The sequence below is a fragment of the Fusarium redolens genome (assembly GCF_020744475.1).
Source record: "Fusarium redolens strain MPI-CAGE-AT-0023 chromosome Unknown BKA55scaffold_1, whole genome shotgun sequence".
NCBI lineage: Eukaryota > Fungi > Ascomycota > Sordariomycetes > Hypocreales > Nectriaceae > Fusarium > Fusarium redolens.
The window spans coordinates 2813210-2835702 of NW_025763664.1; the positions used below are offsets into that span (position 1 = coordinate 2813210).

A 22493-nucleotide genomic window follows, 5' to 3' on the forward strand; every position below is an offset into this window, starting at 1 on the left:
AAGCGCTACTTATATACGCGATTGGAAAGTATCTGTGCTCGTATTTGATTACAAGTAAAGAACGTCGCAATGGCTGCTCGGTCTTCATCCATTATTCGACGCTCTTTGCTCTATGGTAAATCAGGACTCCTCACTCTTGATCGGATGCCGAGACTGACCCCCCCTCAGTGCCAGGCTCATCGCAAAAGATGCTCACCAAGTCTCTTGGTCTCAGATCAGACAACGTAACTTATGACTTGGAGGACTCCGTTACACCCTATCTTAAAGATACAGCCCGCAATCAACTGCGTGAGCACGTCTCCAACCTCAAAGCTCGGCCTTCTGGCATTTCTGAGCTGGCTGTTCGCATCAACGCTGTTTCCACCCCTTTTGCTCTCTCAGACTTGACCACACTCGCACCATTGTCCAATGTTGATGCTGTTGTGGTTCCCAAGGTCAATTCTGCGGCTGACCTAACCTTCGTTACTGATGTTCTCCGACATGTTGCTCCAGAACGGCACACAACTGACGCCGAGAACCCAATAAAGATCATAGCTCTTATCGAGTCAGCTCGTTCCATTATGGACTTGGCTCAGATATCCCAGGCATCTCCCTACCTGAGTGGTTTCATCTTCGCAGCCGAGGATTTCGCCCTTGATCTCTCATTGACAAGAACTCCGTCTCTGACCGAGTTTCTCTATGCAAGATCTGCTATAGTCACCGCAGCCCGAGCAGCAGGATTGCCAAGTGCCATTGATCTGGTTTGCACCTCCTATAAGGGGGAGCAGGGGCTAAAAGCTCTCCAAGAGGAGTGCGCTGGAGGAAAATCCATTGGCTTTAACGGAAAGCAATGCATACATCCAAGCCAGGTCGAAGTCGTCCAGCGCATGTTCGCTCCGGATCAGAATGAAGTCGAATGGGCTATCAGGATCTCCATCGCTAATGAGAAGGCTTCGGCGTCCGGTCGAGGCGCCTGGACCCTAGATGGTAAAATGATTGATGCTCCTGTTGTTGGCAAAGCTAGTGCTGTTATTGCCAAAGCAGAACAGTGTGGTATTGATGTTCAGTCCTTGAGAAATAAATGGAAGGACCAAGAACCCGAGTAATGAATCCTAATCCAGCTATGAATCGCTATACCAAAGATTCAAGACGGGAGTACATAATCCTAACAGCGATTAGGCCTCCAGAAACCAACCATTTCTGCATCTGAGACTTTGTGCTCATCGTGATATTTTCCCGTCCAGTATTGATTTTGTTCATAACCCAACTGTCCCCAATCTTCCGCCATAGCTTGGTTTACCGATACTGGCCCTTGACTAGAGCTCGAATATATGCCGTGGAAGCTCGACTGGATTGTCGCATTACGCTCTATATCGCTGCATTGCAACAGATGCTCGTTGTTCTCCATTTCGAACGCCTCGATTTCGTCACATTCCTCTATGTCGTCAATGCAGCCACTAACAATAGATTGCTGCGAATGGTCCCATTTCATACTTACCTCACCTTCGATCCTTTTGATGAATTCATGAATTGTCTCACCGTCTTCGCCATAGTCTGGCTGTATAAGCTGCGTCTTATCATGCTGTATCTCTCGGTCATCCGAGTAAGTCTCCGAGTATGCTGTTGGGAAGACGGCCGGGTCAAGGCCAGAGTTGCCGATGAGCCCATTAGGTGGTTGGTGTAGATGTTGAAAACCTGGAGACTCTGAAAGTGGTATCGTGTTATTGCGGGACTGCAAGCCACGGTGAACGAACAAGTCCATTAACTTAGATTCGGTTTGTTCTGTGGAGGCTCGGTGGTATAAGTGCTCAACGTTGAAATCCTGCGCTATGAGGTTTGGAAACATAAACCCTGGCCGATCGTTTTGATCTAGGCATCGGATATAATGATCGCCTCCTTCTGATATTTGAGAGAGCGGGTGCCTCCGACTATTAGTAGCAGAGATACTCCTCGTACTTTGGGGTTGTGTAACGCATGACTCTTCAGGAATCTTGTGTGCATTATTCTCAATTACCGACGTTGGCAGAACTGGAGATTGAACTTGTGTAGAGGTGCTGTAGATCGGAACTGGTAATTCCCGTTGATATTGGGAGTGCGATACTATAGTTGGCGCTGGTGCATCTTTTGCGTCATCTTTCCGACCGAATTGTGTAATGTTTGTGGTAGTTTGTATGTTTGGTCCGAGGGTTGACTGCCTGCTGGGGTCGGCCATTACCCCCTTATCCTGATATGTCGGAGTTTTACTTGATTGTTCTGTACCATTCATGCCGAGGCAACCGTGATCTTCAACACTTGGCTCCAGAGTCCCGTGTGAAGTCGTTTTAAAAATGCCTGTGCCATCGAAGATGCCTGTCTCAATAAGCCTCTTGAGCATCGCTTCAGGGGTCTCGCAGTCAGATGCTTGGGTGGTTTCTGTCGATGATACGGAGCCACTTTGAACCTCAAACCCCTCCTTTTGACTGGTGTTCTGTTGATTTTCTTGGGAATCACCATCCATAAGGCTTTCTTCTTCTCTCCCTCCATAATTTGTTGTGGCTCTGGGGGGTTCCGCAGGGTTCAGCGAAGTATGGCCGTCATTTGAAACCTCATCTTGACTATGACTAGAATTCTCACTTGTACTTTGTTGGGGGACTCCTTCTACCTTTCCTACTTCACCACATGTTTCAACAGAAGTCATATCATTGAATGGAAGGTCAGTAACTATGTTATGATGAGAAAAGACCAAATCGAGCCCATGAAGTAGCATACCTTGTCCGTATGTCGAAGATCGACCGTTCAGGAAAAGCCCAGCGGTAAGATTAGGCCTCATCTGACAAAACACACAAGTATTAGTTTACTTGATATAGAAGATCGGCTCAGATTTGCTTCAATACTTACTGTGACTCTGGTATTTGGGATGGCACCAGATGTGAAATTGTTCATGATATCTCGACTCGATCTAATCTCTTGCTTTTTCGAGCGGGGCCTTTTTCTTGGCCTCCTTTCTTCGCTCTCGGCCGTGGGTTCCCTCCTACCCCCTATGTTTTTGGAAGTATATCGGTCTGGGCGTGTCTTCCTTCTTGGTTGTCTCTCGAACAACCGTTTGCCAGATTTGTCTTTATGAGAATTATGTGTAAAGTGTGAGCGAGATCTCTTTCTGTTCTCCTTATCAGATCCAGTTTCAAGAGAAGGCCCATGCTGCGATTCTGAGTATGTGTCGTCTTCGAGTAAATCGGAAGGGGGCTGTTGATCCAAGGCTCGGTTTCTTGAACGACGAGACTGGTGATGATTCCGAGATATCGGTACAGTAGAAAGATTGTGAGGTTTCCAATTTGGTGTGTAATCGTTGTCCATGTCTTGCGCGAAATGCTGTTCTGAATCGTTGTGACTTCCATAATCATGAACCTGGCTCAGCCAAGACTGAACCGCGTCAAGCCTGTTTGGTTCAGCATCTAGGGAGCAATGATTTGAAGTTTCCAAGACCCTGTGCCGGATCTCGTGTTGGCCATTCGAATGATGGCGATTGCGGTGAGGCCCCATCCAGGTCAAGTTTCAGAAAGGACAACCTGCAAGTCTCTTGTGAGTCGATGAAATGCATTTGCAGATGACCAAGCCTTGAGAGGCTTATATTAGGCATTGTCCTAGTGTTGGTTTGTAGCCCAAATATGAGCATGATATGAGCTTAGCACCTTCCGCGCAACGCGTCTGGTTATTGAAGAAGGGAGGTGCTACGGTATGGTTGGTGCCTACCCCAAAGGTGTAAGTCATAGGTAAAAGAAAGGGCGCCATTCATGCGGAGTTATTCCTCGTCTATCATTCATCTACACGCCTTTTCTTCTTAAGTTCGAAAGAAGCGCGGCTCTACGCTCGTTATTGGGACTGAAGCCAATCGAAGTGCTGTAGGTCTATTCCCCTTGATGCCACCTCTTTGAGCGTCTTTTATAAGCTCGCTTCCATTCATGCTCTGCTATAGGAACATCCATCATGCAGCCTCTGATTCCCAATCAAGAGCCATTATGCGAATTACCTGTCAGATCCAAGTGATGGTCCCTGATCTTGGTTACGAAGGGTACTTCTTGGCATGGGTGCCGAAATGGACTAAGCCGCTGCCAAGGTAGCATCGCATTGATGCTTAATCTAGCGTTTCACCACGCTACTGCATAGCTATCAAGGCAGCCGCTGTCATGGCTGGCTTCGCAGAATTACCTATTTCCCGTATCTCCTTGTTGAAACATTCAAGCGAGTGGTGATGCGAGCAGGAGAAACTCCAGCATACCCTTACTGGCTTGTTTCATACTCTTCGTTACGAAGACACGGAATCTCGATACGCTGCACGTTTCACGGTCTGGGATTAGTGTCTGTCTTACACAGATTCCAAATTGCTGCATACGGAGTACTCTTCGGAGGAATTCAAGAACCCGAAACTACATGCTGTGTAAGTCATCAGGCCATAATGGAGGAAGAAAAAAGAAGATAAATGATTCAGAAGCTGGCAAGGTCGGCTAATATACACACAGATATCAGATCTTTATTGGGCCTATAAGAAAACCAGGAAACAAATAAACTGCGCATGAATTCTTCAATGTCACAACGTCTTGTAGGCCTACCATGCTGGTATGCTCGCTTGGCCCCTGAATCAACCTACCCTCCACCTCAGTCAGAAAGAGGGGCAGCACGTGTCGGGAACAGGCGTTTGGTGAGGCGGGGCTTGAATAACACCCTGAAAGCAGCAGCGCCATCGCCAAGGGCATGGAACGCTACCTAAAGAAGCGTAGGGCCGTGGCGCATGGTCTTGGTATTGTATATATACTGTCGAAGCGGGAAGTGTCCCATCGTAGACCACAACGTTGGATATCAAATCCCCTGCAATAAGCTACCTGATATAAAATAACAGGTACCAACCCAAAGTTAACGCAGGAGGACTGGGATATTGGCTCAAGTGGATTGAAGGGGGCTATGCAAGCGGCGAATTGAAGAGTGGCAGTATGATGAGAAGGGGGAAGATCGTCGGACAGTTATGCTTGACCTAGGGGCAGAATGCGATTTAAGCCTAGGCGCGGTGCTTGGCTTTTGATGGTTGTGGGGAGAAGTTTGGGCAGGATGTGGAGGACCGTCGTCATCACAGGCCCGCACGAGCTTGAATCCTGTCGTTTGAAGCTGATGGATGCCGCCAAAACTCTCATGGCCACGGTGAGGGTGGTGGGTTTAGGTGGTGCACCTTGGGCTCCCCTGTGTTTGCTTCTGCCGCCCAAAGCTTGTTTGGAGAAAGCTCCCCCTGCCAGACCCGAGTCCGAAACGTCCTGACCAGACACCCTGGTCGTCTGTCGCGGTGACGGTAAGGTGCAGTTCATCAGCACTGCCTCCACGGATGAGCCCACCGGGGACCTGGGATCGACGCGAGGAGGGAGCTTGGCTCTGAATTGTGAACGATGGTGGAAATGAAGCAAGCGCCATCAACTTGTGTCGATGGCGATAGACTCCTGGCTCATCTTGTGAAAAAGAGAGTTCCTGAGTAGCGAAACATAGCATCAACCGATCCAAGGCCCCCCACCAGGCATTGGCCAAACGAGATATTCTCAAACACCCCTGGCAAGCATCGTCATTCAACGCCGCTGCCGATAGACTACAGAAACAACGTGCCTGCCGTGCCTCCAGCTCACTGCATTGTGCTGCAGCTGCAGGGTGCATACATACAGACACATACATAACATCAACAGTCACGCTCCGCCCGCATTTTATTCCATTACATGCTCAGGACCCCTCTCATCCATCCTTGGGCCTTGGACCACGCCGTCTAGTGAATATAAGCTAAGCTAAAGCTACCTTACCTGTTTGTTACCCGGCTTTCTCTGTCTTTGCTTTAACTTCATTACATCCGTAACCTCTTCCCGTGTTGAAGCTCCACCCTCATCTCTCTCCCTACACCTCAGCTCGACCACTTGTCAACTGGCTATCTTTGATAATTAGCGCAAGCGCTCAGTTTCTTGAAGAACAAGATCAAGTCTGTAGAAGACGCAGTCACCGATACCGAAGGCATTTGACGCAACAAAGGTGCGTTCTTTATCTCACGACGCCCCTCTTACCCTCCTCACCCTTCATGATCGGTGCCTGTAAGCGCGCGCCTTTCGGCGGAACGACGCGCGGCATCTTGATCACAGAGACTAGTGGCGCTGAGGCCGGGGAGGTTATCAAGGACTCTGTTTCCTCTGTGTGGATTCGATCCTGTGCGAGCTTGTTCCTCTGCGGCGCATCTACAACCATAAACCCAATCTTTGTTTCAGTGATCTGCCGTGAACAGAGGCTGACGTCTGAGCTAGAACCCACGATCCAATATGTCGAAGCTTTTCATTGGGTTTGTCTCAAGCCTCTCTTGCGGCTATCTCATCTGCTAATTCCATTCAAGTGGCCTAGCATGGCACACAGAGGAAGCTACTCTGCGTCAGAAGTTTGAGGAGTTCGGTCCTGTCGAAGAAGCTGTAGGTGACTCTGTTCCTTTCTTTCCTTCAAGCAAAGCGCTCTTAGTTCTGCATATCTGTGGCTCTGATGCGGGTGTTTGTTGGACCATAAGATCACTTCTAACGATGGATATGGAAAGGTGGTGGTCAAGGACCGCGATACCGGCCGCAGCCGTGGCTTTGGATTTGTGCGATACACCCAGGAGGGCGATGCTCAGAAGGCCATCGCGACCATGAACAATGTCGAGTACGAGTCACTTTTGTTCCTTATTTCATGGCGGATCTGCTATCGCATTCTGGTATAGATTCTAATTATATCCAGGTTTGACGGACGAACCATTCGAGTTGACAAGGCATCCGACAATGGCCCTCGAGGTGGCTTCGGTAGAGGAGGTGGGTACGGGCGAGGCTTTGGAGGACCAGCTCCTTACGGAATGGCCCCCCTGGACACGGCTACCAAGTCCCTGCCCCGAACATGTATGCGCCTATGCCTTATGGCCGAGGATACCCTCCTCCTCAGCAAGCCTACGGCGCTCCTCCCCAAGGTACGCCGAGAACGAAGCATGGAAGCAATTCGTATCAATACTAAAGTACATATAGGATTCATGCCTCAGCAGCAGTTCGGATACCCCGATCCTTCTCAACTGCCTCCCCAGCAACAACCCCCTCAGGGTGGAAGGGGATATTAGTTGACTTGACTTGAAGCCGGAATGGAGTGCCTTACACTGCACTCGAAACGTTATCGACGGGGCCTTGAGGAATGGAATTTCAATGGTCGATGACTTCCGGCACCTGGGCTTGCGGATTCTTTGTACGACTGGATGATAGGTCTGGCATTGGTGAGCATATTGAAACGCAGAATTATACCCGGGCACTTCGGTTGAAGCGTGGTTTTTAGGGGGCATGGCATGGCATTTGGGCTGGTTTGGTTTGCCATCTTGACACGGCCGTTTTACGAATGAACCTAGTGCGGAAAAAACGATGAGGGATTGCCTCGGTAGGGCAAGAACAAAAATGCGAAATGGCGCTGCATGCGGCCCCTTTCTTTTGATTATGTGTCCTCTGATACGTGAGGTCTCGCTGGCTGATTGCCTTGCATCGATACCAAACTCGGTGACCGTTGTGGAGCGATGGTACGAAACTTGGGGAGTGACATCTAACTGCTCATTTATAAGTATGCTACTCATCATGAGCATCTATCATCTATTTTATATGCACTTATTTAGATATTTGTATGTTTGACGCCTGGTCCGTTTCTTAATGATGTGGCTCTTCGATCTCCTCGGCTTCTTCAGTACTGTGCTTTTGTAGATGAACTGAAGTCGTTGGGTTGAGGAGTTTAGTTTCATCCTCACAATTCTTCTCAAGTTCCCTGACGCGGCGGGCAAGGTCATGGATGTGATGATCACCACTATCAGGAGCAAGCTCGCTGAGGGCTGTATCGAGACTCAACAGATAGTCTTTGTTCAGGCCACTGGGCCCTTGGCTGCGGAAGATGTGCTCGGCGAGCTCCTGGGGGTCCTGGGGGCCGACAAACTGCTCATTATCTGGAGTGCCGATGTAGACCAGAGCGCGAATGGGGGGAGAGCCATCGGCAGGATGGAATGGGGCGTAGTGAATGGTGTAGCCGTTGATCTCACGTATATCGAGATACTCCTTGACTTCGGCTACTTTCTCAGGAATGATACGGTATGCAACCCCCCAGACTCGCTCTGGAGCAGAGTCGTGACGATCGGTTAGCTGTTCCCAGTAGGATCTCTCGATTAGAGTGACAACACGCCCAGGCGCCTCAGGGGTTCCTCTATGGTCCTCACTGTGATATGCTTTTAGCTAGAATTTCACTTCGGTTGTTTGAAGGCATACCTAGCCTGGAAGACATGTTAGTGGAGGTATTTACGATATGGGCAAAGAGGAGTTATACCTGCCAGAAACGACGAACATAATCATCTACCCATCCAGCAATTCTGCGGTCTAATAAGTAAGATCAAGAGTCAGCGGAAAGCCCGTTGATCATGTAAGACGGATGCTGGTGGTTTACCAAAATGTGGCGGAGGCTTCCATATCAAGCTTCTGTAAATGGCATTAATCACGGGATAAGAATCTGATATCAGGAAGATCTCGGCATACCCGTATCCATATAGCCAGAATTCGGAGGGTTGTGAAGACTCTTGATCGGTCATTGTGAAATGGACTATATGTTGAAAACATTAATAATGCCGTTACATATGAGTCGACGTCCACCTACTTAGTAATTACCTAGATGGGATGACCGAGCTTCGGGGTAGTACGAGAAGATGTGGTTGACAGTAGGGTGTTATCTTGACTGAAGTGACTTCAATAAAGGAATGACTCTTGTCGAGTGTTTAGAGGATCTCAAGATACCAAGGCCCACGTATAGAGATTGGATTGAAGACGTATAGTGGAGGTATATCGTGTCTTGTCCCCACTGATGAGGTAATGACCACTAAGAATGAAAGAAGCCTGTGGGCAGGGATCAGAGAAAACCACAGAACAATAATGGAACAAATTTCTCCTTCCCCTCCCGTCCCAAAACGACAACCCGTCAACTCCGCGCCTCCACTGAGATGCTCAATTCTAGTGGCTGAGGCTTTTCTCGGGTTCAAAGTGGCTGATTACTCTCTTTTTCGCATCGACGTCATTGGATATGGGGACCCACATAACGGACGGGACCGCTGTTGCCGTGTCCGAGAACCTTACCCAAGGGTCTTTTCTTCATCTGGACTGTCTATCAAACCCCAAAAATGAATGCGAGACCCTATGGTCTTTCTAATTTTAGCTCTCCAGTCAGCATACCTCCTGTCTCTGTTAAAGACTCCAGGACTATTTGCCATTCATGAATATTGTATTGACTATCCGTACGTAGTATTATACGCGGATTAAAAAATCTCTAGACATAAAGGGTCCCGACGTCTTGGCACGGAAGGACAAGGAGCAAGTCAGGCTTTCTAATCCCAGAGCTAGTCTCATAGCTATCTTCCCTGTCCCATAGCAGATAAGGTCACTGCATCTTATAACCGATATCGAGGGATGATATTGAGTCTATATTGAGTCTTTCATAGCTGTCAATGACCTCGTTTCCAACTAGGCTGAACCTTAAAGCATGTGCTTGCTGTACATGTGAACAATCTTTCCATTGGCATATTAGCTAATTGCACTTGGTCGAGTCGCAAGGAGTGAGAACAAAAACTCCGAATCTTGTCTCACCCAAATATTCCCACTATCAAGACCAACTCAGCCACGCTCTTGTGCTCTGTTCTCACCCTGCGCTCCACCAACCAAACGACACTGCCCCGCGCTGGAGATTCCCCTGGCCTGGGGTTCATCACTGTTAGTGCAGTCCGTAAGGTACGTAGGACAACTACTAATTAACTGTGTGGCCTTCCAGTTACTTCTTCAGCCGCGCACCAAGCCAACTCAGCCCAACCTTCAAAACCCCCCTTCACACGCAGCATCTCTTTTCTCTTTTCTCTATTCTTACTTCTTCATAAACTTCCCTATTCTTCTGAGCTGGAAACGGAAAGCGAATACCCGAATCCCGCATTCATCATGGCCTACAACCGTCCCTACGACGAGGATGCTCTCCCTAGGTATGTCCCATGCCTCAACCAAACTGCCCCTCGTCTCCCCGCGCATTTGCCCATTGCGGCTCTGCGATTACGCCTGAAGCTATGGTTTGACACGTCACGATGCAACACAAAGCTGACCATGTAACTGACACAGATTTGCCGAGCCAGAGCCTGTATGTTTAAAATACACGCACCGTTAACGTTATCACAACGTTGAGAAGCCTAAACTGACATTGCGCCCTTCAGAAACCAGGACAGTCTAGGACACCTGCACCGCAGCAGCACCCTCCTCCTCAGCAGCAATATGCCCCTCAACAGCAGTATCACCACCAACAGCCTCGATACGACAAGCCTCTACCCACCCAACGAGATGCGCGATCCCATTCCCTAGGTCAAGGTGCTTACGGCCATATGTCGCCGCCTCCGAACCCTGGTGGTGCTAGACCACAGGCTCATAATCGCCCTGCTCCCAACTCACGACCTCCTCCCTCGCCGGGTATCGATGGCAGTGGTTCAGACCCTTCACTTTTGCCCCTTTTCCGCGCCGTAGACAAAGATGGTAAGTTCTTCCCATTCAAGAATACATCATAAATATGCACGCACATCGGCCTCTTTCATAGCAGTTGCTGACTACTCCCCGGTTAGGTACCGGCCACCTTTCCGAGAGGGAACTTTCTGCCGCCCTTGTCAACGGAGACTGGACTGCCTTTGACCCCCATACCGTCCGCATGATGATTCGAATGTTTGACTCCGATCGAAGTGGCACCATTGGTTTCGAGGAGTTTTGCGGTCTATGGTCCTTCTTGGCTTCATGGAGAACTCTCTTCGACCGATTCGACGCTGACCGCAGCGGCAACATCTCTCTATCCGAATTCAATAACGCACTCGTCGCTTTCCGATACCGACTAAGCCCCCAGTTTGTTGAGTTGCTCTTCAATACCTATGATAAGAGGAATGAGGGAGTCATGAGCTTCGATCTCTTTGTTCAGAGCTGTATCTCCCTGAAACGTATGACGGACGTTTTCAAGAAGTATGACGACGATCGCGACGGCTACATCACCTTGAGCTTTGAGGATTTCTTGACAGAAATCCTTAAGCAGCTCAAGTAGACGATAGAAAGCGTGAAGGCTGGAATACTGTGCGTCGGAAGCAAGCACCGGAGCTAAACTAAACATTGAGATCTCTAGTTGTCATGTGCATTTGATTTTTGCACTCTAAAGGAAGGAAAAGGCCATGCATGTATGTTACAGTGGAATTTACGACAGATACAGCCCAGGCTGGGCGGTTGGGGAGGTGTTAAGATGTGATAGCATGAACCAAAGATACCCTAGGTCGAGTCTCCGGATCCTGGCTTAGAGACCGAAACTTACCTTAACATCAAACATGAATTATATTGCTTAGCATGTTCGTTTCTGACCATTTCGAATCGATTCGGCATGATGTCTCAAAGCACAAAGTTGGGATAGCCTCAGCTTCTCAATAGCTCAAATCCAGCTCAACCAAGAACAAAGCTAAAGATTGTGACTTGTAGGACGAGCGTCAAGTGACGCTCATTTGCGCTCAGTCAATAGCACTTGACCCATCAAATAAGTTGTTCTTTTTGTTGCTTAGATTTGATTGGCGGACTTGCATCTATGATAGCTTTACAGCATGTATGGAGTAGTTCTTCCAAGTATTCAAACGGCATTACATATATTTCAACCAAATGACATAGAGAATGAGTTGTCGAGGCGTCATGAGTCGTCATGAGTCGTCAGTGACGATTGAGCTCTAAGTATCTGCGAATGTAAAGGTTTTGACCATGAGTACTTATACTTTTACTTCCACAATATTGCCCAAGTCATTGATCGTCATCTGTCTTCGTCGTCGGGAAGACTGGGGGAATGTTGAGAACTATCAATACCTTGGATTCAAGACTGGCGCGGAAACAGTTATAGTTACCAAATTTGCAGATATGTCTCGTGTTGTCTATTTTGTTGGTAGTTTTCCCTCACTCAGTTGTCCTTGCTCACATACCGGTGGAGTTACGTGACATGCGGCATGTCACGAGTACCATACATACTAAGACGACAAGCGAGTGGTAAGGTATGATGAAACCACTCCTGGCCATTGCAGATGCGACTTGGATATTCTCAACTGTTAAAGTGTGTTCACTCAAGAGAGTAAAAACACGTCCAAGAACGTATTATATTCCGGTATGAACTAGATATATCAAGGTGAAACTGCTGGCGAAGCCTAGATGATCGGGATAGAGTTAAGCGAGCGGTCTGGATAAGAACGGTTTGTTGTCGAGGCTTGATGCTGGCAAACTCTGAAGTGTCGAGACAGAAGTGTATCGGTTGGACGTACAAAAAGGTCGGTAAACATCAGCCAAACTAGTTCCCATACTTGGTAGAGCCAGGAACAGGCCGTGGCTACCGCGGTAATTATATTTGCCCAGTACGGCCATCAGATGAAGCGTTTAGCCGAGAACCGCAAGCTTCCTCGAGTCTTTGTTGACTCTGTTAACATGGATATATAGCTCTTCCAAGGTTATTGCTCTTTTTGACAGTCATGGGACCAGCCTGGGTTGACCCAAGTTTACACCCCAAGGATTGTGACCTAACAAGGAATGTATTGTTACAGCTCTTGGCCTTCACAGTTCGTGTTTTGGGTTTGATCTGAGTAGAGCGTTTGCCGTGAAATGAGAGGAAGGTTTCAGTGCCATGGTCAAGTTGCCCGGCGTGCCCTGGATCTTTGTGTTACCACTCATAGCATGCAGGCGACTGGAAGCTCGATTGCTTTGGCAGGTCGAGCACCTAAAAGAAGCAGCGATAAGATGGTCCGCTTAAAGAAGTTGGCCCCCACATGGATATGTACACCCCTCGACAGAGCTAGACCTACAAGCTTTCGACCTGTCGCAAACCCACGGAGCTGTCGACTTGGAAATTGTGGTATAAGATATCAATTTAAACCCGCCATCCAAGCAACTACATACTGTTGTTGAGTTAACCATAGGCCTGAGCTAAGCCTTGGACTGTATTTGATAACCGTAACTGAACATTGAGGTTCTGTTAACGATTGCTGCTGGGGTAAAATTTGTGGTGGCAGGCCCTGTCATGGCGCGGGGTCACCGCCTTCACAGGGTCTGGAAAATAGAACCGGACTTATTGACCTTGATTCCGCAACTCTGGTTGGTTGTATGAGCTATCGTATCGAGTCCTCGCGACGTTGTCTTGCTTTGTCTAGGCGGATTTCAAATCGCCTTCAGTTGGTCCTGCAGGAGCTGCACCCCGGAGAAATTAACATGAAAGCTACAGCCTGCCCCTTCTTCCGTTTTCGCCGCTATGCGACAGAGCTTGGGTGTTTCAGACATCAAAATTCACCGCTTTCCTAGTAGATGTGAATGGCATAGCGTGCGTTACTCTTGAGTCGAACAATTCGGTCGAGGTGGAAGTCCCTTTAACGGACTGGCTCTGCGCACGCCCGCCGGTTCCGTGCTGTAGGGCGACAGGCGGTCTCCCCTGGCCGGTGATGTCACCGTCTCGAAAGACCCGGGAGCGTGGTGACAGGGCTTGCAGGCGTTTAATCTCCATCGTTTTTGAAGCTGATTCAAAGGTCAGCTCTCGATTGTCCGCATATCATTGGGTCCTTTGCAGCCTGCATTCTCGCAACCCCATTTTGTCAGTTACCAACTGTTCTTGAAAACACAACAGGCTCCTTTGGGCGCCGACGTGATACCCCTGAAGCCAAAGCGAGGTTTGAAATTTTGGTAGGCGTCGACGACTCCGATGCTGACTCTGTTGACGTCCACACCTGCGTATCGCCGAATCTCAAACGCCACATCAACATTCGAGGTTCCAGCTCCGGTTTAGTAGCCGGCGTGGTTGAAGGCTTGAGCTCCAGCTGGTAGTGATGACCGTTCTGTGTAGTCAAGGTCCCGTGGCCATAGCCGTGGCGAGAGTCATGCAGAGGTACCTATCATGTACATGTGATAACCACGTCCAGAGTTGGCTTAGGAACGGTATCTGTGAGTGGCAGTTGACCTTGGGTTTCGGCCCCGCCGACCCTGGCCGTGTCAAACATGGCCAACCCTTCAGACGCCGGGCTTTTTCTTGCGACATTGATTTGGATCTGTCGCAGCCGGACAATTGCTGAAGCTGATCAAGAAAAAGATATTGAGAAAGTGAACATGATTTGTAATGCCGAAAAAGACTTATTTCAGAGGAAAAGAGAACCTCAGTATTCATGCTATGATCTAATAACTTTATCAGCACTACCATATCAGTAAAAAGAAAAGATCTTCAACAAACCTGAGCAAGGGACCAGTTCCACTATTGGAGCTTCCCCTGCACGTTCTAGGGAGCTTCTGCACCTTTTACAGGCGGCATTCTTTGGGTCAAGGGCCCGGTTCTTTACCTCCATCCGTCCAGAGAAGAGCTCCACGCCAGCCACCCCCTCTTCCCACTGTCTTCACCCCTGTGGCCCCTCTCGAGTCATTGCAATTGTAGCCAGTTGATTTGTTCGCGCGGCGCTTGGGCCATGCCCTGGTTGAGCTGCTGATGCTTCTAAGCTGTGCTTCGCTACTGGGTGTGTTGCAGACGCTTGGAGAATCTTTTTTGGGGATGACTGCGTCGCTGCAGAGTTTGAAAGTCTGCAGGATCGAAGCTTCGCCAGCTTGCTCGAGGAGCCACAGGACCTTAACCATGTCGTACTGTGACCATACAGAGCTCATGAAAAGTTGGAATGGAAGCTGGAGAGGTTTTTTGCTGCTTCTCTGATGGTCCTAGAAGACTGTTAGACAGCTTCTTGTACCCGCACCCCCAAAGCTGCACGTCAATACTATTGGCTCCGGAGGTCAAGTCGTTCGAGGCAGCTGAGATCTCCAGCAGTGGAGGCGAAGCGCAAGGCATGGCTTTGCAAGTAATGGCATGGCAGTCGGGAGCCCAGAGCTCAGGCTGTGGTCCCTTGTCAAGTAAGCAATGAATGGACATTGAACCAGAGAGTCTTGTTTGTGCGCAATCTTTCGCTACTGGCCTTGGTTCTGTTGCCCACACGCCCTCTCCCGCCAGAGTTTTTCCTTTTAGGTAGTTTGGTAATTTTTTCATGCCCTCTGCTTTTTCCTTGCGCTTGCCTTTTTGTGAGCTTCTTTGCAATATTATATATTTGTGCAGTTGTCGCAAATATTCGGACGCTGGTGTTGGTGATATATGAGCAAAGTATATTGAATGCCTCTCTAGGCCCGGTCGGCGAAGCTCTCATCCAGATCTTCGAGCTCAGCTTCCCTCGGCAGCACCGCACACCACACACTCGACGACTCACACCCTCCTCTTGCCTCTCTCTGGCCGTTGCTTTCTTCGTTATTGCGTTGTTGCTCTTATTACTCATTCACACGCTTTACCCAAAAGGCATCTTTGCCTCCCACCTTCTTCCGTCTCTTCTTTTTTTCGACCTCCCAAGCTCCTGTCATCTTTACTTACCTGCACCTACCTACCCTCTACTTTCTTCCTCCCACTCACCCTCCTTCTCCCCATACATCCTTCTTTGCAACCCACCTTTTCTCCAAAGAAGAGACCTTCTCGATCGAATATTTCTGTTCCCTTCTCATCCAACTTAGACTCTTTAACATACGGTTATCGATATTCTTACCAGAGATTGGATTCATCGCTCTCCCAGTAACTACCTCCATCACCATCTCAATCGACGCCCCAATCGTATACGCAACCACTGTCGCATAATTGGCCCAATTCGAAACGGTTCCTGTAGCAAAGCTTGCCCATGCTCAAAGGCAGCTCATCCCATTGTCCATGAGCTGCACTTTGAAATGTTACGGTTTTCGCATAGCTTCATTGTCACCAATTGATATTCTCGTTGAAAGCTCAGCTTCATCGCTATCATCTCTTATCTCGCTTCTCACTCTCTTATCGCTATAGCACCCCCCGCCAGCAATCTATCACGTATGGTGGGGTCAAGATGCCGCCTCGATCATCTTTGACGTCGTCTTTCTCTATTACAGACTCCAACAATGAGGTAGTCTGCCCTCTTCGCAACCAGGATGGCTCCAGCTGTCGCAAGAGATGCATTGGTGTAAGTCCTTGGGTATTGCCTTTGTTAGCTGTTCTGCCCTGTCTTGCCCTGCAGCTGGTCTTGAATTACCATTGCTGCACCCACCCACCTTACATCGTCATGTCTTACCACTTACCGCACTTGTTCCCCATCTGAGGAAGCACGTTCTCGTAACACCATGCAACGGTACCCATTCGATTCTAAATATCCAATTGCAGGAAAAAAGATATCGTTCCATGCAGGAGCATATCCGCCGCGCACACCCCGAGCACTACATCTCGAAGCTTCCAGCTACAGAAGAGAGCTTCTTGTTGATGATTAATACTCCACCATCGGAGCGTCGCCCTTTAGATCAGACCTCAGCTCCAAATGCTCAGGGTTTGTCCCACTCTCACTCCAGCCTGCCCCCGCCCATTGACCACCTTCAAGGCTTTCACGAGCGACACAACTATCATCGCGACGAATCGAGTAATCCAGGCACTCCGCGCCTTTTAGATGACTTCAGTAATGGCGGGCCGGTTGCTGGCCCAATGCTTGGCACAGCCAGTGCCGCTGCTGCCCTAGCCGAACTTCATGGCGTCAAGAGTGAACGCGACATGGACTTGGACGGTGTGAGTGAAATGCCCTTCAAGAATTCAAATCATCGCCATCCAGGGCTAATGATACGTAGGAATATTACTCAGATATGGATGTTCGACGTAGGCCACGGACTTCCATCGAACTGCCGCCTCTCAATTTTTCCAATCACGATATTACTAGCGACCCTTATTCATCTGCCAAATCTACTAGACAGCGCGACTTTCTCCCTTCCATTCTAGCAAACTCACCACCTGGAAGATCCTCAACACTCCCACCTCTTCAGCGTTCTGTGGGACCTAATCGGCCTCGCAAACAGTCTGTTACAAAGCGGGGAAGAGAGCCTCACCACAAAAAGAAGAATTCTAAAGGTTCTGCAACTGACTGGCTACGCCGAATACAAAATGAAGAACGATATAGACCAGGCAATGATCGGAAGGCTTTGTCAGCAGAGCCATCCGCAGACTTCGGGAAGCGGTGGGAAGATCTTATCGATGCAGCTGATCAAGCCGCTTCTGCTGCTGGGGATATCGACGAAGACCGTACTCCTGTATGTTTATCTGCTGATTGTATTCACCTTTGCACTGTTGAAATGACTAACAGGTTCTCAGGTACCCCAGTCTCCTGTTTCAATGCATAGATCATCGTTACCGCCCTTTTCCCACCAGCCTCAATTCCAGCCGGCCAGTTATCAAGCTTCGCCTCTTCAGCAGGCGCTCACACCTCCATCATATGGCCAAGATGCTGTAGAGCCATTTCCATCCGTGGAGAGTGGTGAAAGCGGCGACAACTTTCATATGGGGACTCGGGGGCTTTCTGATTCATCACCGACATATTCGGCTCAGAATATTCAGATATACTGCGCTGCATGTCAAGGGTTTTCTCTACTCAAGGATTCGTACGCATGTACCGAATGTATCTGTGGCCTATGCCCAACTTGTGTGGAGGTTCTCATGACAGAGCATGGAGCAAGAAGGAAGTGTCCCCGCTGTGCTACAATCGGCGGGCGGTTCAAGCCTTTCCAGCTCGACATTAGATGAAGGGTTTTCCGGAACTCACATTCCATTACATCGGTCAAGATTTAACGCATGGGGTTCTCTGACGGTTAACATTACATTGGTTTGGCGTTCTGGCATATGACGGAAGTCAAATGATCTTGCGCATGAGCAAGATGGCAGGCGAATCACGGCACGGGATCGATACCTATTGCCAAGCGACTGAATGTTCATTCATTTCAATGTTGGACCTTGCTCACTTGGGAAAATTGCTATATATGGGACTTGGGTAAAGGAGTTTTTGCTAAGTTTTTTCTTTCTTTCTTATTTCATTGGTCGTCCTTTTGCGACTACACAGAATTGGATGTCGGGAGCTTATCATTGAGATTTTCTTTTTAGGACTGTTTTCTTCTGCATGGTCAGATCACTGGATCAAAATGCCTACACCACTATCGATCGTTACAGACTAAGTAGTCAATATGGATATGAATGCAAGTGTTCAACAGAATTATTATGGTTACGCTTACAAGACCAAGATTCCGTTTATAATTGATTATCTTTCATCATCAGAACGTGATGCGACGTGTGTGAATTCTTAACTGGTACAAAGGAGATATGCAAAACCATAACCATCCAACGCCGCAGGTAAAAAAAGAAAAAAAAGAAGAAAAAAATAGAAGAAAAAAATAGAAGAAAAAAAAAGTCATACTTAATTCAACGGCCCATATTACTTCTTCCCTTCCTTCTCTTTCTTCAACAAAAGATCTCTCATCTGAGCTCTAGCGTTACGACTGCCACCAAGTTTGGGGCCTTTGAGTACTTCCTCGGTACCGGCACGCGTTGTTTGGTTCGTTGCCTTCTTTTTCCGAAGCTGTCGTTCTGCTACGTCCTCAAGAAATTGCTGCCGGAACTCTTCGGCGAGCCGCGCATCAGCGGCGCCATCCTGGTCGGCACCTACAGTGCTGCTATTTTGTTCTGGAGCCGGTTCGTATAAGTCGACTGGGAAATCTAATTTAGTATGTGATTCGAGGAACAGGGACATCAGGGACATACGTCTTGCTTCATGGAGAATCTGGTCAACGATCTGATCTCGTTTGAGAGAGTCGCTATCTCGACGGTTTCGCGAACGCCATGGCTTGCCATCCCTTCTAAGTCTAGGCTTCTTGGCTCTTGGTCCGCCGTCTGTCGCACTATCTGCCTTAACAGCGCTTTCATTTCGAACAGAATGGTCATCGAGATTGATCTCCATCAATTGGCCCTGCATTACTGCCCGCCCACTCTCGTGGTTTGTCATTGTTGCTGAAGGTTGTCGAGCCGGGTCTGATGTAGATGCAGATGAAGTGTTCTGTGAACTATTTCCGCCCGCACGATTATATAGTCGAGATTCTATGTAGTCCATCCTTGAATGATTAGTTATTGCATGGTGGAAAAGGTATGACGAAGATGGAGGTCCTCTACGTACATATGCTTGTCATTAAGATCTGTAAGTCTGCCCGTCTGGTGAGTGAATCGATCTGCAACGCCTTTTGTAATGGGTTCGTTATTCGAAGTATCATCTGCGTCGTGGGGAACAAGAGCACGCTCGTTGTTCGTGTCATCGTCTGGACGGTTTGTATTTCGAAATGCGACACCTCCAAGCCGAGCTCTTCGCGCGTTGCGCAGCTTGAGCGCAGCAGCGACAGATCCTTCTTCATCTTGGGCGCGATCTGGTGAATTTTTTCGGGTGGCTTTATCACTGGGTTCTGATGCAGATTCAGTAGGAGGCGATTGTATTGTTTCTGCGACAGCGATATCTTCCTGGACGCGTTGGCGATAGGCCTTTCGTTTTTTGCCAGCGCGGAATCGGACTGGCTCTGTAGCCGGCTCCGAAGAGTTGGCTTCCATAAATAAATCGATGTGTCTGCGCGCGAGCTGTGTAATAAATGATACCTCCGCGTCGCAAACTGAAGGGATAAAGGTGTTGATTTAGGTAGTCAGTGGAGATACGCACTAAGTTGATAAGTGACATCAGTGGAGGCCCAGAGCTTATCTTATCAATAGCAACCTAAACTCAACCCTGCCCACCTTTCACCTTGTAAGCCGTTGGAAGCCCACTTATCGAATAAATAGCAAGCAGTTGACATAAAGGTTAGATCATACCTCGCAGACGATGGGAAGCATCGTGTTCCCATATTTACCGAGTGCTCAATAATCTCTAGCCTCTTTCTCCAATTATTTCCAATCTTCAAGCTTAAGTTTGATTCTACAACAACCTTAGTACCTATCACCTACTAAACTGTGACTTGCCAATATGTCGAAACGTGTGAGAGATCCCTCGCAATGACTATGAGGCCAGGAGCTAATTTTGTTAAGGTCTACTTTGCCGTTGAAGGACGTGTCCAAGGTATGTCTATCTCTAAGGTAATATAGGATAGTATTCTCTTTAACTGACGTCATTCAGGCGTTGGTTTCCGGTATGGATCACTAAGATTATAGATTCTCGAGACATCGGATCTGATGTGTAGCAGGTATTTTACTCAGAAGAAGGCCCAAGAGTACGGAGTGACGGGATGGTGCCGAAACACGAAGGATGAAAAGGTACATATAAGCCCCTGGCAAGTTGACATTGGCTAATATACTCTCTTTCATAGGTCGAGGGCGAGGCTCAAGCCAGTGAAGAAATTCTATCTAAATTCTTCAAGGATGTAGACAATGGTCCAAGATCTGCTCGTGTGGTTAGAGTTTCCCAAGAAGACCGGCAAATTATCGAGGACGAGAATGACTTCGTTGTTACACGTTGAGAATTGGTGGTAACGAGACACAACACAAAACCTATTTAACAAAATCACGATAATATTTCCAATCCTTACATCAGTTCGTTCCCCTACACCCTGCATCTCCGGATAAGATCTACCAGAATACCACGTACTGGCATGACCAAAGCGTGGACAGAAAGGTTCTCCAAGACAAATGTCCATTCATTAGGCGAAGTTACCAAAGCAACACCACAGTCTCTCATATTACCATGCCTAGATTGTCTAAGTACTGCCTTTCATAGTCAAAATTAGGATTGCCTGTCCTGTAACACATTTCAAGTTAAGCTAGAAGATTGCTTAGGTAGATATAAGATATTTCTGAATTCTAAAGTACATGGTGCATTTTAATTTACTCCAAGATATCCTCCATATTTGCAGGGGTACAGGATTTATACAGTTTCGCTTCTAACATTTTATATCAGTACTGAGCTTAAAGATTCTTCCATGGGATACATCGCCTTACCACCTGCTATTTCTAAGAAGTTATAAAGATTAAAGGTTTCTATAAATACTTACCCCAAATGGTCAAATGTTCCCTGTAGGTGAATTGGGCACGTGATTGTTATCGGCGCGCTTATCTGAGCTTAAGTTTCCTGTCGCAACAGAAACATCCAACCATCAATTGGTAACTTACAAGTCAACACAATGGCGGAGGATCGAGAGTACGATGGGTACAACCCAAATCCAAAGAGGAGACGACTTGATACTCCTCGACAAAGGTTTCAGAATGATTCGCGCGCCTCAACTCCCCACAGGGGACAATCGCGTTATGCTTCCACACCACCTCCCCGAAATATAGTAGGGACAGGACCGACCGAGGAAGATTCGAAGGCGTTGGACCGGGACTGGTACGGAGGTGATGAATTTGGTGGCCACAGTTTTGGAGATGAAGCCCATAACCCATTCGCCTCCTACGACACCTGGGAAGGACAGCAACAGGAAACCGCTCGACACGAAAAGATGACTAGTCGTTTCGACGCGCGACGAGACCAGAGGAACCGAGAGAATGACGCTTGGGAAACAAATCGAATGCTGCAATCAGGTGTCGCCCAAAGACGGGATATGGCATCCGACTTTGTCGACGATGATGAGTCGACCCGAGTTCATCTTCTGGTGCACGATCTGCGGCCACCCTTTTTGGACGGACGGACCATTTTCACAAAGCAACTAGAACCAATTCCAGCCGTCAAAGACCCTCAGAGTCATATGGCGGTTTTCAGTCGCAAGGGTAGTAAAGTGGTGAAGGAAGCACGGCAGCAGAGAGAACGTCAACGGCAGGCCAAGGAAGCCACAAGCATGACCGGAACGACTCTGGGAAATATTATGGGTGCAAAAGAGGAAGACGGTGATTCTGCACTACCAGTACCTGCCGAGGATAACGCCGAACCGAGTGAGCGCAAGGGTAATAAATTCAGCGTGCATATGAAGAAGACCGACGGCGCGAGTAACTTCAGCCAGAGCAAGACCTTACGGGAGCAACGGGAGTATCTGCCTGCGTTTGCAGTACGTGAAGACCTTCTCCGTGTCATTAGGGAAAACCAAGTTGTTATCTGTGTTGGTGAGACAGGTTCTGGCAAGACGACACAGCTGACACAGTTCCTACAAGAGGATGGATATGGAAAGACCGGCATGATCGGATGCACACAACCGCGACGAGTGGCTGCAATGAGTGTAGCTAAACGTGTTGCTGAAGAGATGGAGGTTGAGTTAGGAAGCACAGTGGGTTACGCGATTCGATTTGAAGACTGTACCAGCAAAGAGACAGTCATCAAATACATGACTGACGGTGTTCTCTTGCGAGAATCTCTCAACGAGCCTGACCTGGATCGATATTCATGTGTCATCATGGACGAAGCCCACGAGCGTGCCCTGAACACAGATATTCTGATGGGTTTGTTCAAGAAGATATTACAGAGGCGTCGCGACCTGAAGCTCATCGTCACATCAGCCACCATGAACTCGAAACGCTTCTCGGATTTCTTTGGTGGTGCACCCGAGTTTATCATTCCTGGACGAACTTTCCCAGTTGATGTTATGTTCCATCGGTCTCCCGTTGAGGATTATGTGGACCAGGCAGTGCAC

General features: G+C 48.3%; 9 protein-coding genes across 9 annotated transcripts; 4 read left to right on the forward strand and 5 right to left on the reverse strand.

Moving 5' to 3' along the window:
- Positions 1 to 69: 69 nt before the first annotated feature.
- On the forward strand, positions 70 to 1085 carry BKA55DRAFT_588457 (Pyruvate/Phosphoenolpyruvate kinase-like domain-containing protein; the record flags this gene model as incomplete). Its single annotated transcript, XM_046194794.1, has 2 exons — positions 70 to 115; positions 169 to 1085. The coding sequence occupies 2 exons, from the start codon at positions 70 to 72 to the stop codon at positions 1083 to 1085; spliced, it is 963 nt and encodes a 320-aa protein (XP_046056642.1).
- Positions 1086 to 1144: 59 nt separating this feature from the next.
- On the reverse strand, positions 1145 to 2901 carry BKA55DRAFT_682950 (uncharacterized protein; the record flags this gene model as incomplete). The annotated part of the gene is made up of 3 exons (XM_046198435.1): positions 1145 to 2679; positions 2728 to 2788; positions 2857 to 2901. 3 exons carry the CDS (start codon positions 2899 to 2901, stop codon positions 1145 to 1147), a joined length of 1641 nt encoding a protein of 546 aa, XP_046056643.1.
- Positions 2902 to 6653: 3752 nt separating this feature from the next.
- Positions 6654 to 7707, reverse strand: BKA55DRAFT_26132 (uncharacterized protein). Its single transcript, XM_046185420.1, has one exon. It carries the CDS (start codon positions 7607 to 7609, stop codon positions 6899 to 6901), a length of 711 nt encoding a protein of 236 aa, XP_046056644.1. The 5' UTR covers positions 7610 to 7707; the 3' UTR covers positions 6654 to 6898.
- BKA55DRAFT_532503 (ChaC-like protein-domain-containing protein) lies at positions 7671 to 8593 on the reverse strand (the record flags this gene model as incomplete). Its single annotated transcript, XM_046189347.1, has 4 exons — positions 7671 to 8226; positions 8277 to 8281; positions 8335 to 8384; positions 8452 to 8593. The coding sequence occupies 4 exons, from the start codon at positions 8591 to 8593 to the stop codon at positions 7671 to 7673; spliced, it is 753 nt and encodes a 250-aa protein (XP_046056645.1).
- Positions 8594 to 10315: 1722 nt separating this feature from the next.
- BKA55DRAFT_26553 (uncharacterized protein) lies at positions 10316 to 11455 on the forward strand. The gene is made up of 2 exons (XM_046185442.1): positions 10316 to 10559; positions 10646 to 11455. Exons 1-2 carry the CDS (start codon positions 10412 to 10414, stop codon positions 11107 to 11109), a joined length of 612 nt encoding a protein of 203 aa, XP_046056646.1. The 5' UTR covers positions 10316 to 10411; the 3' UTR covers positions 11110 to 11455.
- A 1892-nt stretch (positions 11456 to 13347) lies between these two features.
- BKA55DRAFT_532505 (uncharacterized protein) lies at positions 13348 to 14687 on the reverse strand (the record flags this gene model as incomplete). The annotated part of the gene is made up of 3 exons (XM_046189348.1): positions 13348 to 13586; positions 13969 to 14133; positions 14399 to 14687. 3 exons carry the CDS (start codon positions 14685 to 14687, stop codon positions 13348 to 13350), a joined length of 693 nt encoding a protein of 230 aa, XP_046056647.1.
- Positions 14688 to 15952: 1265 nt separating this feature from the next.
- On the forward strand, positions 15953 to 18097 carry BKA55DRAFT_700193 (uncharacterized protein; the record flags this gene model as incomplete). Its single annotated transcript, XM_046200578.1, has 4 exons — positions 15953 to 16066; positions 16264 to 16656; positions 16716 to 17171; positions 17233 to 18097. The coding sequence occupies 4 exons, from the start codon at positions 15953 to 15955 to the stop codon at positions 17659 to 17661; spliced, it is 1392 nt and encodes a 463-aa protein (XP_046056648.1). The 3' UTR covers positions 17662 to 18097.
- A 246-nt stretch (positions 18098 to 18343) lies between these two features.
- On the reverse strand, positions 18344 to 19500 carry BKA55DRAFT_532507 (uncharacterized protein; the record flags this gene model as incomplete). Its single annotated transcript, XM_046189349.1, has 3 exons — positions 18344 to 18615; positions 18670 to 19016; positions 19079 to 19500. The coding sequence occupies 3 exons, from the start codon at positions 19498 to 19500 to the stop codon at positions 18344 to 18346; spliced, it is 1041 nt and encodes a 346-aa protein (XP_046056649.1).
- A 406-nt stretch (positions 19501 to 19906) lies between these two features.
- On the forward strand, positions 19907 to 20396 carry BKA55DRAFT_682956 (Acylphosphatase-like domain-containing protein; the record flags this gene model as incomplete). Its single annotated transcript, XM_046198436.1, has 5 exons — positions 19907 to 19918; positions 19969 to 19999; positions 20057 to 20069; positions 20124 to 20193; positions 20247 to 20396. 5 exons carry the CDS (start codon positions 19907 to 19909, stop codon positions 20394 to 20396), a joined length of 276 nt encoding a protein of 91 aa, XP_046056650.1.
- Positions 20397 to 22493: the final 2097 nt, after the last annotated feature.

Coding starts and splice junctions, on each gene's coding strand:
- BKA55DRAFT_26132 (XM_046185420.1), bottom strand. CDS start 7,609: ATGCTCATGATGAGTAGCATACTTATAAATGAGCAGTTAGATGTCACT.
- BKA55DRAFT_26553 (XM_046185442.1), top strand. CDS start 10,412: ATGTCGCCGCCTCCGAACCCTGGTGGTGCTAGACCACAGGCTCATAAT. Junction 10,560..10,645: donor CCGCGCCGTAGACAAAGATG/GTAAGTTCTTCC, acceptor CTCCCCGGTTAG/GTACCGGCCACCTTTCCGAG.